The sequence below is a fragment of the Empidonax traillii genome, unplaced genomic scaffold, assembly GCF_003031625.1.
Source record: "Empidonax traillii isolate 1590-97213 ecotype Southwest subspecies unplaced genomic scaffold, ASM303162v1 scaffold1142:size416873, whole genome shotgun sequence".
Lineage (NCBI taxonomy): Eukaryota > Metazoa > Chordata > Aves > Passeriformes > Tyrannidae > Empidonax > Empidonax traillii.
The window spans coordinates 105,358-120,509 of record NW_020956335.1 but is presented as its reverse complement, the minus strand read 5'-3'; the positions used below and the strand labels follow the sequence as shown (position 1 = coordinate 120,509).

The 15,152-nt window shown below is 45.7% G+C and overlaps 1 protein-coding gene across 1 annotated transcript in view; it reads left to right on the top strand.

The window, feature by feature from the left end:
* Positions 1 to 15,152, top strand: part of MED13L (mediator complex subunit 13 like) — a 161,851-nt gene that overhangs the window by 64,486 nt on the left and 82,213 nt on the right. The window contains exon 3 of the mRNA XM_027905327.1: positions 13,497 to 13,581. Coding sequence (XP_027761128.1) covers positions 13,497 to 13,581 — 85 coding nt within the window. The remainder of the gene's footprint in view (positions 1 to 13,496; positions 13,582 to 15,152) is intronic.

Sequence of the window (15,152 nt, the reverse complement as noted above, 5' to 3'; positions counted from 1 at the left end):
GGCTTCGCTCACACGAGGGACTGGCCCGGTTCTTGCTGGGTGCCCTTACTTTTTGACACTAAAATCGTTGCCAGGAAGGCAAATGATGGTGTCCATTAAATGTCAGCTGCAACAGCCCCGACCGCAGATTTCTTCCTCCTCCTCTCCCTGCCGGGTGATGCCGATCCGTGGACTCCCTGTCAGACGGGACAGCACCTGTGGAATTGCAGGTGCCCGTGGGGTTGGGATGATGCTCTGAGGGAGGCTGTGGCCCGAGAGGACAGACCCAGCTGGGCTGTGTGTGTGGGGGGAGGCTGATCCGCGGGGATGGGGCCAGCCCGGGGTTCTGGGATCTCCCTGTCACCTCCCATCGCAGCTGCTGGGCCAGCCCCGCTGGGTGACAGGTCAGGTCCTCCCCGAGGATGCACTAACACAGGGGTGTTGTTGGCCGAGATGTTAGGAAACATTAAGTAGGCTGAGCTGTAATCTTCTTACAGCTGTGTTTTTTAAACAGAATTGCATTTTTTTAATGAAACAAACCCTGGATTTATAATATTAGTTTTTGTCGGCAGTAGCACTTGGTGTGGTGATGAGCAGCAAGCCCCTGGGCTGGAGGCACGGAGCGCTGGGGGTGTGGGAGGGCCGTGCAGAGCTCTGGCCTGGCTGGGTCTGTGTGCCTGGTGCCAGCTCAGGCTGGGCAGGGCTGCTCTCTGGGGGCTGACAGGAGCACTTTTGGGATCCCTGCACTCCATGGTGCATCCCAGAGACGTTCCTCAGTCCCCTGTGCTGCTCCTGCTCCTGTCTGGTCCCCTGGGATGGGGCTCTGGTGTGTTCAGGGCTGTTGAGTTTGGCACCTTCTGTTGCCCTTTGACCCTGGGCTTTCTTAAGCCTGTGGGATTATGGGGGGCATATCCTTCTAGGGTAAGAAGTTCTTAATGTTATTAAGGAGCTGTTGCTGAGCTGTTCAGAGCAGGTGGACAGGGCAGTTTCTGCTGCAGTGCCTGTGTTGGGTGGCGCCCCTGGAATAGGGACCCACAGGCTCCTGGAATAAAATTAAAGGGTTTCAATCAAGAAATACTTCAGGAGTGAGCAATTAATGTGGATCTACACCCTTGGTGTCTCTGAAGAGCTCATGGCAACCTTCTAGTACCTGAAGGGGCTCCAGGAGAGCTGGATAGGGACTGGGGACAAGGGATGAAGGGACAGGACACAGGGAATGGCTTCCCACTGCCAGAGGGCAGGGATAGATGGGATATTGGGAAGGAATTGTTCCCTGTGAGGGTGGGCAGGCCCTGGCCCAGGTTGCCCAGAGAAGCTGTGGCTGCCCCTGGATCCCTGGAAGTGTCCAAGACCAGGTTGGATAAACTTGGAGTAACCTGGGATAGTGGAAGGTGACCCTGCCCATGGCAGGGGGTGGGACTGGGTGAGCTTTAAGGTCCCTCCCAGCCCAAATCAGTGTGTGAATCCATGGAATGGGAATGGGTGATTAAAGAACCAGTGCAAAGAAAATAAACACAGGCAGTGGGTGAGGGTGTAGGGACAGAAGGTGTTTGGTGAATTACCATGGAGAGTCCAGTGCTGAGAGGCTTGGGGGAACAGGTTAAGATTCCTGATTGGAATGTGGAAGTGAAAACCACAGGCAAGAGCAGGGAAGATAACTGTGGATTGTTGAAGATGAGATCTGTTTTCTGAACTGTGTAAATGTTGGGTGGCGGGTTTGAATGGAGGGCATTTGGAATGTTTTCCATTCCATGTGCAATTCAAGTGAGTTTGGAGAGGGGAGAACACACCCCATGGAAACAGGGGAGTTCCTCACCCTTGAACTGGCAGACTGGGAGGGAAGTGCCACGAGACCCCAGAGAAGTAGGGCAGGTTTGAGGGGGGTTTTCCTACTTGAGCTGCCAAGGGAAATCCTCAGGAGCTGAGGAGTGACTGGGGATATCCCAGTGTGGAGTGGGTTAGACAGCACAAGGATTCTCCTTGTCCAAGGGCTGCCTCCTCCTCTGATGCACCTTTGGTGACGGTGACAGCAGGGAACGTGCCCTGGGAATGGTGTAATTCCCGAGTATTCCTTGGCAGGTCAGCAGGTCTGGGGAGCCAGAAGTGCCCATTCATCCCCCACTTGCTGTGTGTCTTTGGACTTAGTTAAATCCACTTCCAGAACAGCTAAACTGTTTGGGGAAAAGATTAAAGGAGACAGCTTGACTAATTGAAAATGAGGGAAATCCTGGATTCTCTTGGTTCTAAAGGACGTAAATTGACTGCGAGCGCTGGGTGTGCTTTATGCTGTGTTATGCTTTTCTCTGAGCTAAATCATTCTTTCTCTCCTCGTGTATATCTACAGATAAAGGAGATTAACTTGCCATAATCTTAACTACTGTTTTAATGAGGGAAAAGTAAAGTTTGTTCCAGTTTGTTCCCGGAGTCCCTGGAGAGCAAAACTTGAGGAATAGGTGTAGGTAATAGTTTTTTTAAGGGGCAAACCACAAGCCTGGATTTTTCAGAAATGAAGTGCCTGCCACTGCTGCTGCCATGGGCTGTGTGGAGTAAATGGGACTGGTTAGTCCACAAGTAGCTGGGATGAAAGGAAAAGGAGGAGGGAGGGATGGAAGGAGTGCTGGGGTGGTTGGCCACTGCCTGGTGTTTAAAGTGGGAGTTCAGAAGGTGTTTCCAAAAAGCTGAATTCTGAAGTGCTGGTCCATCTGTTGCTGTGCAGGTAAGAAAAAAAAAAATAAAAATAAGGATTTTGGAATCTTTTGGGAAGCACTTACGTAGAGAAGCATTCGACAGCACTTAATTAAAATACACATTCGTGTGTCTCTTTTCTGTTTGTGGTTTGTACAACAGTTGGTTGTTCCTAAATACGCCTCCTTAGACGAGTTCTTGCTCTCCTCCTGCTTCCGAGCCCTTTCATTTTGTTTCTGCAATGAAGATGTAACAATTTATGACATCACATTAATATCCATGGCAACAGCCTGCAAAGTGAACAACATATTACATTTGCATTGCAGAGCCAGCAGTGAGGGAGACGGCTCCTGGTGAAATATGGATGTGGGAAAGGGCTCCAGCAGGGAACGCGGGAGGGATGCCTGGGAAGGGGGGATGTTTTTTGTGGATGTGCAGTCTCAAATTTTGTACAACTGATCTTCAGAAGGAGTCCCAAGGACAGAGGAGTCTGAAACTGCATCACTTTTTTTGGTTGGATAGGAAGTTGTTCTTTCTTCTGGGCTACTCCCCTCATCCCAGGGGAATCCTGCTCACTTGGGTCCTCTGCGAGCAGTAACTATCATAGGAGTGATCCTTATGGAGCAGGACTGGCTTTAAATTAATAATTGCTGTAGATATTATTATGAGAACAAAGTGCCTGTTCGATGGTCTGGGCTAGCCTGTGAAATCTTGCTGCTTTGTTTGTTGCTGTGCAGAATTCCAAAGACTCAGGCATTTCCAAAATGCCTCTCCAGTCTTCAGTAATTTGTTTTTCCCATCCCCAATGCCATGTTGTGTCATCCTTGTTTCCCCCCACCTCCGATACCTTCTGTTTATAAATAAGGACAAATAAATACATTCTTAAAAATAAGAATATGCTTATTAAAAAAATAGATTTTTCCATCCAGATCTGAAAGAGCTCCTGGAGGGGTGGTTGCTCAGCAGGGACAGAAGTGTGTGTGCCCTGCTGTGAGTGGGGCCAGACGGCCCTGAGAGTGCTCAGGGAAGTTTCTGTGAGGGGCAGGGACACTCTGGGCAGGCTGGTTGATTCATTGATGGTTTCCTGGTGTTTTCTGTGCTGAAAGGTGCCAGCAGAGCAGGGGGGGCAGGGAGTGGTGGCAGCCCAGCGTTAGGAAAACCCCCTCGGTGTGGCCCAGTCCCCACTCACTGCAACGGCCTGAAGTGGGAACGGGAAAACCCAGGAATTCCAAAACTTTGGGAAAGACCAAATGTTAGAAACGTCATTAATTAAAAATCAAAGATGCCTGGAAGTATATAAGTCTCTGTTCAGCCGGTGGAAGCAACAGAGATGAGGGTTCCCATCTGAGCCTTTACTGAGCCCTTACTGAGCCTTTCCCAGGGGATCCCGGCACAGGTTTGATCCCGGATGCTTTCACTGGATTGTTTTCCAAGGAAGTTACTCTGCTTTTAAAGCTGTTTCATATGGAGGTTTTATTTTAAAAGCAGCACTTAAAACTGTCTCTACTCCAAACCTGCTCTCTTCTAATATGTTTATTATTGAGTGTGGTCAGGGTGGTTTTTTTCCCAGAAGGTTTATTTTTAGCCCGTGTGATCTCGGATCCTTTTCTTAATGAGAAAAGCAGAGCCCAGGGCCTGGTCCCAGCAAGCTCCCTCTGCTGGCTCCTCTCACAGGACAAAAATAGCCTTACAAACCTGCCTGACATTCTGCTGCCTCACTATCAAAGCCTTCCTTGGCAGAACCCAGCACAGCAGCTCTTGTTTGGTTTTTAATTCGGTTTAACCAGTGGCAAACTCCAGTCAGCATTTGCTTACAGAAGAGCACAAAGTATTTTGGCCTCTAAAATCCAGCAGGGAACAAACAGAATGGCAAAAATATGGTTGTCTTGTCCCTTGAAGTCTTTTCTACCCTTTTATTCTGTGCCTGTGGTTTGGGAAGTCTGCTGCCCTTCCAAAGGGGAAATGGCTTGCACCGGCACATTTTCAAAAAGAAACTTCATTCATGCTGTTCTTAATACCTCAATTTGAGGTGCATTTTCAGGGTTTTTTTCCCCCTCCCAAAATTCTTGCAAAACTCAGGAGTCTTTAAACTCACCTTTTGTTTCGAAAAGAATGTTCCCAAGTATTTAATTTACGAGCACCAAGTCTGACCAGAACCATTTTTGCACTGGTGTTGGTCATTGCTGGAGTCTCACCTGTGTTTGTGAATATGTCTAAGCATTATAAGCTGAAACTTATTTTATAATTTATAAAAATCACAAGCTGAGAGTCGTGTCTGGACAGACCTCCAGGATCATGGGAAGGTTTGGGTCGGAAGGGATCTTTGCTGCTCCAGAAACCAGCCAGCAATATTAAATTCGGGGTTGCCTGTTGCTAACTCATACTTTGTATTTTTGGTGATTGGTGGGTGAGGTTTGGGGTTTTTTTGGGGCCCTTCTGCTTCAGCAGGTTTTTAAGAAAACAAATTGCAAAGTCAATTTTGTCTTTCACTGCTGTGTAAAATCTCGTAGGGAATTCCAGTGGGGAGGCAGGAAAACAAGCAGTAAAATAAGCTTTATAGCGTTATTTTGAAGTGATGGATAAGATAAAAAAGTATGTTTGCACATCCCTTTTTCCAGTTTAGGCAGGAATATAAAGAGGACTTATCTAATATGTTCCATGTACAGTGGAATTGGTGTTGTAGTTCACACGTGGAACCTTCAGCTGTCGTGTGTGTGGCACGTGATGTGTGTTTAGAACAAGGGCTGCTATAAAAGTATTTCCTGTATCCTTTAGTTCAATCACAATTTGGTTTTCTCACAATACATCATTTCAAGTAAGTTAAGGGAAAGAAGATTTTCTACTGAAAAATGTTATTTCTGTAACCATTATATATTGAAAAAGATATAAATAAAGGGCAAGAGGGAAATAGGAGTGTGGAGGCGGTGAGGTGATACAGGTCCAAAAGCAAGTGTGAACTGAGGGAAAAACAAGCACAATCCCTAATTTTTATGCAGAAGAGTAAATGAAATTTTGAAGTAATGGAAAGCCAAATATTGCCTTGGTTAGACAAGCACAGAGCTGAGGTGGAAATATCACAGTCATTGTTCCCCTGAGAAGAGCCCAGCTGGGTGGAACTGGGGTCATGGGGAGACTGGGCAGCGTTACACCCGGAATTCCTCCATAAATCTCTTTGGATGCCTCGGAGATCTTGTGTTTCCTCCTGTTGTGTTCTCCCCATATCCATGCAAACCTGCTGGAAAGCAGCAGCTCATTCTGCCAGGAGCTGCTCTGTGCAGGAGCTGACACCCCATCCTGGCTCTGCCCACCCCGGGAGGAGGGAACTGAAGGGCAGGGAGGGGCTCTGGTGTTGTCCCTCCCTGAGGAATAATCCTGTTGCCATGTCCCCTGGTCACGCCTTGGAGTGCCCTGAGCCAGGGGAAGTCCTGGAATTGCTCTGGAAGATGCTGGGGAGGGATGTCTCTGCAGATGTTGGGATCAGTGGGGGCTGGCTCAGGAGGAACGGGGATAATTCCCATGGGCTGGGCTCGCTGGGATTGCAGTCAGACATGGGATTGTCTGTCTGGACAATGGTTTTCAAGGCAAACCTGTGCTGAGGAGGAGGGAAGGAGCATCCCTGTGCTGCTCTCCAGAGGGATCTGTGTTCCAACAGTGACGTCTTGCGTGCTTGGGGAAGGCTTTGGGTTCCTTTCACTTTCCAGGTATGGATTAATACAGATGCATTGTCACTCCAGGGATGGCTGGATGGCTCTGCTTTCTCCACAGGGACTCCCTGCCCTTGCACATTCCATTCCTCCAGTAGAGCTCTGGGCTGTGGGGATGGGGGAGCACAGTCCTTGTGCCAGCAGTGACAAACCTCAGCTGAGTGCAGAGAGGAAGATAAAAGTCCTTGCTCTCATCACATCGTGGGTGCAGAGGGAAAGGTGTCCCTGCTGCAGGTACACTGCAGGGGTTTGGTTTTCTTGGAACCCACCAAGATGAAAAGGCAGAAGGGGGTGGTTGGAGGTGATTTGTTCAATGAGGGTTGTCGTGCTGGTTGTAAGGCCCAGGTGGTCACTGAAAATGGGAGAAAACAAAGAGACCTTGGAGGTTTGGAAGGGGAAAGAAGAGAGCGAATCAAGTTTGGAGAGTACGGATTGTTTCTGGGATTAGGAGAGCGTAGTAATACCTGTAAACATTTCCTTTGGATTTTTTGGGGGGGGCTGCTTTTGTGTTTTTCTGAGGAAAAAAGAAGAGGAGGGAAACGAGAAGGAACAGAAAATGAGAAGTTCACAGATGTGGGAGGAAATTCTAGAAACTCCCAGGAGTAAAGTTAAGCAAATACTTCTTTCCATGGCATCCTTAACCCAGAACACTTCAGGAGAAGATGGTGAGAACCTCCCCAAACATTTAGTCTGGTTTCACTATGGTCAGGTTATGCTTTTCATCTCTAGGAAACACCTCTGCAAAGAAATACAGAGCGGCTTGGAAATAAAACTGCTCAGCACAAACACCCGGTGGGACAAATGAAAGGGCAGAAATCAGGGACTGGGGGGATTTTCTGGCACACGAGAGTGGGTTTCCCTCTGAAAACAACTTCCCACTTGGCTTTTGGAATCCGTGTGAAGCACAGAAAACTGAGCCTTGTTTCTGTTCACTTGGCTCTTCCCTGGGACGGGGCTGGTGACTGTAGGAAGCGCTCGGAGCGAACACCACCCGGCAGATCCCTGGTTTGGTTTGGAATCTCTCCTGTCTCCAGCAGCGGCTCAGCCCTGCATTCCTACACAGAGAGAGCAGGCCCGAGCTGTAATTACACAGAAATGCTCCTCCTGCTTTCCCAGACAATCGCTGGGGTTAACCAAGACACCGAGAAAACAGCCCTGTGAAGATGTGGTGGTGGTGGATCTCCGGTGGGAAGGCAGCAGGGACCGGGAGGGAGGAGACGAACGCGGGAGCGTGGGACAGGGGGAGGATGCGACGCTGAGTGTGTATTTTATAAAAAACAACTTTGTACCCACTGGGAGAGAGGAAGCGATAAAAGTAATCCTTTAAGCAGTGCTAACACAATCTAAGTGCACATAGTTACCTACCATCTGTTTTCCAATAAATAGCTATTATGCTAATTTCTGTTTCAATGCGCAACAATTAAAGCCGGGGAGTATTCCTGTGATATTCCACAGCTGTTGCCTTTGAAGCTTTTATTTATCCTTCTGAAGTGCAACAATTCCGGTTTTGTAGCCGACTCTGCTTGGGAGCGTTGGGTTTTGTGTCGAAAATGGCGGTGGCTGAAATGGAGGCCGGGGTCGTGTCTGAGCGGCACCTTCAGCGACGTCCCTGTTGACATTCCCATTTCCCTGGAACGGGAGCTGCTCAGGATACCTTGGCAGGACCTGGATTGGAAACATTCTGTGCCTGTACAGCCCCTGTTCCCCCCTGAGCTCTGCTGGCAAGCAGGTGAGCACTAAGGGGTCATTCTGGGGAGCGTTTCTGCTGCGTTGGTTCATTTTGGCTCGGGGGACAGAGCCGAGATGGATCCTCGGGCCCGGGCGAGCGAGCAGCACGATTTCCCTACAATCATAACCAGCACAAGGAAATTAGATCTCTAAGTGGGTTGAATCTGATTTAGTAATAAGTCAATTTAATCACTAATGACTCCAACGCAGATTTTACAAGGTGATCAATGGCAGGATGGCAATGATCGATCAGTAGCGTTGCCTTTAATTGGATTTTTATGGGTATAATATAGTTTTTCAGAATTAATGTACCGTTGCTTTGCGTTGTTACTCTTTTAACTCAGAAATTTTTTTTTTTTTTTTAAGAAGAAATGATGCTTCAAAACGCTGCTTGGCTTTTGAAATACTGCCTTTAAGGGCACCTCAATAAAAACCCAAATGAAAAATTAAATGCCTGCTTTCAGCAATTGAATTCCTGATTTGGTCAGAGGTTGTTGTTTGGGCCTCGTGTTTCCGAAAAGCGCAGCTGCACGTGGAGAACGAGCAGCTTCCCTGCGTGTTCCGTGGGAAGCAGGAGGCCCAACGTGACTCCCGAGGAGCTCCCTGTCCCCAGCAGTTTGACACAGTAATCTTCCCTGGCAGTAATCTCCTTGTCCCACGTGTCCTGCTTTAATCTATCAGCGTTTCTGCAGCGGGCTGCGAGAAATTGATTTTCAGTGATTTTAATGGCTGAATAACCGGGCCCGTCCCAGAGTGTGGGTTTTTTTTTTTTTTCCAGGTTTGCAGTGGCCAATGTGGTAACCGAGGGCAGTGTTCTGGATAATGGGTTTCATTAGCTCTACTGCCTGAGGTAAAAAAGCAGTAGGTGGGAATAAAGCCTTGTTTTTGATGTCTAGACGTTCATTTCAGCTGTTGCTGCAATATGATACATTAAAAGGAAATATGTAACATAGCTCTGAGGAAATATGTATTCTTTGAAACTAATTCTGCTTTTAAACTGCACAAGGCAGGGTGACCTGAATTATTAAAATGTGGGTGGCTGGATTTCTTAAAGGTATAACTATCTCTGCAGCCTCAACTTGCCTTCTCTCCTTCCTTCCTATATTTTCTTTTAAGTAAAATATGTCAGTTTGGTCACTGAAGCAGAACAGAGATCTTATTATCTTTGCAGTATCTCTGCTGGGAGACCTAAAATTATTGAAGTATTTGCTTTGATATTTGGCTGCGACTTCTCTCCTTGAAATTTTTATAATGGTTCTTTTTTCTTTTTTCCTTTTTTTTTTTTTTGAGAACATGGCTGGCTTCATAAAAATCATGGGACACTTTGAAGGCCTTAATATCTCTGACTTGAAAATCAAAAAGACCCCAAGCCAACTGAGCTGCTCATTAATGTATATTTAAATTATCAATTTCCAGCGTAAGTCTAAATTATTGTAGTTGCCTTTAATTCTTTCAACATCTGATCTCCAAGAATAAACTTAAAAATCAGCACAAACCTTTTATTGATTTTTTTTTTTTATTTGAACCTGTGAAAACAAAATCATGACGAACATCTAAAAGCTTTACATGTGAAGGCTGTTGATTAATTCCCATTCTGGGTGGAGACCAGCAGTGGGATTTAGCACCTCGGCTTTCATCTATTAAGTGTCAAATACACTTTTCTTCTTGGTGTGGATTTTCTGCTGTTCTTGATTTTTCCCGGAGATTCCGGATTTTTAGAGACAATATTAATCGACTCATTGTTTATCTTGAGAGGGAATTTTGTTATCAAAATAACAAAGCACATGTAGTAGTTGCTCCTTTTGGTGAGGAATGTGCTGGTGAGGTTCTGCCTCTGTTGCAGGACAGCGAGGAGGGGATGAGCTGCTCGATAAAATAAAGTAACTGCTACTCCCAGTTGCCATCCTTGACTCGTCCAGAGTGGGCACAGGCTCAGATGGGTCAGTGAGCATTTACAGATGAACAGCTATGCACACAGACAGAGCTGGGGGTGTCCATCGGTGTGAGCCTGCAGGAGCTGAGGACTGACAGATGACAGGCAGCCTGGGCCCCAGGAGGTCACCCAGTGTGCCACCCTGCTCAGGAGGGGATTGCTGCAAACAAGGGATCAGCTTAGCCACGGCTTTGTCTCCCCAGCCCCTGGAGGGGGTGACCCACAGGGTGTCCCATCTGCTGTGCTGCCTCTCCCAGCTCCTGTCTCTGCTCTGGCTCTCCTCGTGTCAGGAACTTTGCTGTTTACAGGGATAATCTAATTGTTCATGTTTTGCCAAGAGTTGTTCCTGGTCACCACGTGCACCTTGAGGCTGAAACCTGCTCCAGTTATTTAAACACTTTTGGAGTCTGGATCATGAAGCCGAAGAGCAGAGAGGAGGTGAAATGCTGCATTTCTAATTTTTCCTCCTCATTTTTAGTGCATCAGACATGTGTCCGTGCCCTTAATTGTGAGAGGTACTTTTTTAGCAGGATAAAGAAGCATTAGAGGTAATTACGGTAAGTATAGTGCATTAATATATCAGGGAATTAAAAGGCATTATTTATTATAGGAAAATGGTTATGGCAATGTCTTACGATATACCCAGAGTTAAATTTAATAGGGAAATAATTTTATTTCCATTTCATATATAATTTATTGGAGTGCTGAGCGATACCAAAACCAGTTTGGAAAATTAGAATACTGAGGGATGATCCCAGTGCAGACCTTCCCCTTTTCCCTGTCCCAGGCACTGCAGCTCCTCAGCCAGTCTGATCTCATCGTCAGACACGACCCTCGGGCTCGGCTGCCAGGACTTCCACCGCGAGGTTAACGTGGCTTTTTCCTGCTTTTCCGAGGATTTTGGACACGTTCTTTGTGCTGAGGGTGGGATAGCTGTGAGTGCAGCTGGGCAGTTTCCATTCCCTCATCCCAGCCCTCCTGCTGGGATGTGTGTGTGTAGGGGGGTCTCACATCCCACCAGTCCCGGTTTGTGGGGGGTATCCCAGAGGAGCTGTGCAGGGACAGAGAGCACAGGGCATGTCCAGTACCAAAATAATTTGGTATTGAAATTATTCCAGCTCTACGGAATAGTACATTTAAACGGTGTAAAGCAGTACAGTCTGATCTGACTTCTTCTGGACTGGCAAAATTATACTGGCAGAAAATAGTTCTGAGAGGTGATTTTGTTGTTCTGTAGCTGGGTCCTGTTAGGCTGGGAGTGGGTAATGAGTTAGGATTGAGAACATCAGAACTGGAGGGGGGAACTCTCCTGTAAAATCATGGAATTGGTGCTTGTCTCTCCCACTTTGAGTGAGTTTCTTAAAGCAGGGACAACACTGGCAGTACCCTAGGGAAGGGTGGAACTCAGGGTGAGGTCAGGGCTGTGTCATAGGGAATTTCTTTTGGCTTTGACAGATTCTGTCAGCTTCATGACGCTAAAAATGTGATATTTTTATTTAAATACGGAATTTTCATCGAGCTGAACTCAGGTGTGATCTCTCATAATATATATATATGTGTGTATATATAGACATATATAGACAGATGTAACTTAAAAACTACATATGGAACCAGAGAATCAACTGGGTTGGAAAAGCCCTCCGAGATCATCCAGTCCAACCCTTGATCCAACCCTGCCATGGTCCCAGTCCATCCAGTCTCACCTGAAACACCTCCAGGGACGGTGACTCCACCCCCTCCCTGGGCAGCCCGTTCCAAGGGCTGAGCACTCTCTCTGTAAAGAATTTCTTCCTGATGTCCAACCTCAACCTCCCCTGGCACAGCTTAAGATACAACTAAACCCTACATCATTCCCAAATAAAGAAAAAAACATATGTATACATATATATTACGTGTATATATATGCATATATTATGCACACACGTATATAACAGAACCGTTGATGTCTTTGGGAATGGTGTAGGTTTTAAGTGCATTGCTGTACCAGCCTGGCAGCATCCCGGCCTTCAGTGGTGCTGAGCTATGGAGAATTTAGACACCAATAGTTCTGATAAGGCAGGGAGGCTCTGAGTTCTGAACACAGACCCGAAGCCATGGGAAGGTGTGTGCAGTGAACAGCCATGGCCCATTACAGCCTCGCTGCCGGGGAGGGTTCCGGGCACGCTGTGCTCTCAAAGGAAGGCGTTTTGGCTCCCGCGTGTCTTGCCATTCTTCTGGGGAAGCCCTGTGCCGTTCGATAAGGTGATTTAGGGACTAAACCCTGGCTTTTCCATTCTGCACGAGGAGAGAGACTCCGTTAGCGGCATTAGCGTGTATCACCACCCTGCACATGCAGCAATGCGCCTTTTCTCGGGGGAGCTGCGGGTCCTGGGGAGGCAGCGAGCAGTGCTGGGCTCCGGGCTCTGAACACCGGCAATATTAGTGTTTGCCAGGCAGCACAAACTCCTCGGAAGCTTGACTTTTAAACGCGGTTGTAGAGTAAACTCTCCTCAGATAATCATCTCTGCACGACAGACGTGCTGCTGGAAGGTCTCCTCCTGTAAATCGGCCGGGGAGGGGTGTTAAGTGTTCAGTGCTTAACATGCAGGAAGGAGAGTTTTATGTTTGCATTTCTAAAGCTGTGCCGACTGTTCCTGCAAAGTTGAAATGACAGAGCTCAGACAATTAACAAATTCTTCCTCCTTGACGAAGTTATTTAATCATCTGTTTTCACTCTGCGTCTTCTGGCTGAATGAGATTTGGAATCTGGTGCGGGCATACCAGAAATAGCTCAACGCTTGGTAGTTTTAGCAGCCAATTCCATGAGCAACGACAGCAGATATTTCCGAGGTTTGTGTATCCTTCAGGTGCTTGCTTCGTTCCTTTATGAGTGATAATTAGATTTTTTTTTTCAAATAGATTTTTTTGTTTTAACTCCAGAACAAAATCCCTGCAGCTTGGTACCGATGCACAGTTTTTATTTCGTCCCAAAATCTGCAGTAGTTTAAGTCAGTACAGTGGAGGAATTTCACTTGAGTGTGACAGTGAGAGGTTCAGGGGAGTTGCTTAACGTCGTTTAAGTTATGCAAATTGATTTCACACCTTTAATGATTCGCTTTGTTTCTTGATTGCCTGCATCTGTGGTTAAGTTTCTAAAGGAACTCTGAGCAGTGGTGGCAAGGAGCGATCACGAATTCCTCACCCCTGTACTTGAATACTGAAGGCTACAAACAAATGGGTTTGTTTTTATGCCTTTGTGTTTTTTTTTTTTTTTTTTTTTTTTTTTTTTTTTTTTTTTTTGTTTTAAATTTTATTTTTAATTCAAAGTCAGTGTCTGCAGCAAGTAAAGATTAAAGCTACTTGGGCAGTGTAGGTAGTAGTTGAAACAGTTTATCGAAATGAGCTGTTGTTGGAAATTTCTGGATAAATTTTGGATAAATGTTTACATTTCCCTGTCCTGAGCATGTTGATGTTTTATGTTTTTGCAGTGGTGGAAGAAGGATTCTGGGAGAATGGACTTTCCTATGAGTGCAGGACCCTGCTCTTCAAAGCAATTCATAATCTTCTGGAAAGGTAAGAAAAGCTCTAGGGCTCAAATGTTTCATTTTGATATTTAAAATAATGCCGGGATACCTACAGAGCATTGATATTATATTGCTCTCAAACCACACTTTTTTAGATGTAGAACTGTAGTGCAAGAGAACAGGGTAGGGATGGATCTCTTAAGTTGTTAACTTTGGTAATTTACTATTAAATGCTGTGCAAACTAACTGAACACTCCTACAGAGGATAATGTTGATCTATATTTCTGCTCAGATTTTTACTGGGGAGCTGTTTCAAAAGTGAAACAGAAAGGTTTTCACCTTCCCGAGGTGTTTACAGAGAATAATTGTATCTGACCTTCAGCCCCTTAGAGGTTACATATCTTGATGCATATCTTAAAGCTCTTAACTTTCTTTTTCCATTCTTCCTAGTTACGTGTATGTCACAATTTGATTACGTTTGTGCACAGTATTTGGGGTGAAGCTTAGCAGTTCCTGGTTCTGAGAGGCCTAATGTATTCTCATATATTGAACATATATATATATATATATATATATATATATATATAACTTGACTGCAAAGTTATTCTGTGATTACTTAATACACTTATGGCTTTTTCTTCTTAATCCAGCTATCAACTCTTAAGCTCACTGAAGATTATCTTGTTATTAGGCCTGTAGTGTGTGACGTGGCATCTTGGACTATAGAGTTTTATTCTTTCTGTTTCTGCAGTTCATCAGGACCTTCCTATACTGTGTCTTAGTTCTTGCAAATTTGGATATCTCCTCAGAATTAAATTTCATCAAACTAGTCCCACTTTTTCTCAAGTAGTAATAGTAATAATATTTAATTAAAAATTTAATGCACCTCGGTGTTACAAAATATAACACACCTTTGTGTTACAGCACTTTTTCAGGAGGCAGCATTGGCTATTTTTCTTTTAGAAAAAAAGCAAATACTTTGATTTTGATTGGCTGTTTTTCTTTCAGAAAAACAGCAAATACTTTGATCTCCTCACATGTAGTGCCCTGTTTGCTGTGCTGTAGGTTTGGTAGAGATGAGGTCTGTATGATGTTCCCAGGGCAGTGTTTCCATGAGCAGCGTGACTGTCCCCTCAGGGTGTTGTTACCTGTGTGTCTGCAGGGTCCGTGTCCACAGGTACAAGGATTAGGTGCTGTATTTCCTATTTTCTGTCTCACCAGTCTCTTTAGGGGATTTTTGTAAAAGTTGTAGAGTCCTTAGAGTGAGTAAAACTATAAACTTTAAATTCCAAGTGTAGAACGTTCACTAGTTCTTTTATAGCTTTGCAGTATACAAGGGAAAATTGATTTGATGTGTGTTTATTAATCTGTAGTACCCAGTGGCGTGTGCTCCCAGTGGCTATTTTTATTCTTTGGATCTCCCGTGAAGTAAATTTTTGGTTGTTTTGTTTTAAATAACCTCCCTCAGATCAGCTGGCAGAGGAACCTGTTCAGAACTGTTGTGTCCAGCTGGGGCTGAAAAGTCTGTGTCTCTCTGTGTCAGCTGGTAACACAGCTCAGGTGTTTGCTGAGAGCCTCAGTTCATGCCCTGAGAACCTGATGTGATCCCTGTCACGATAA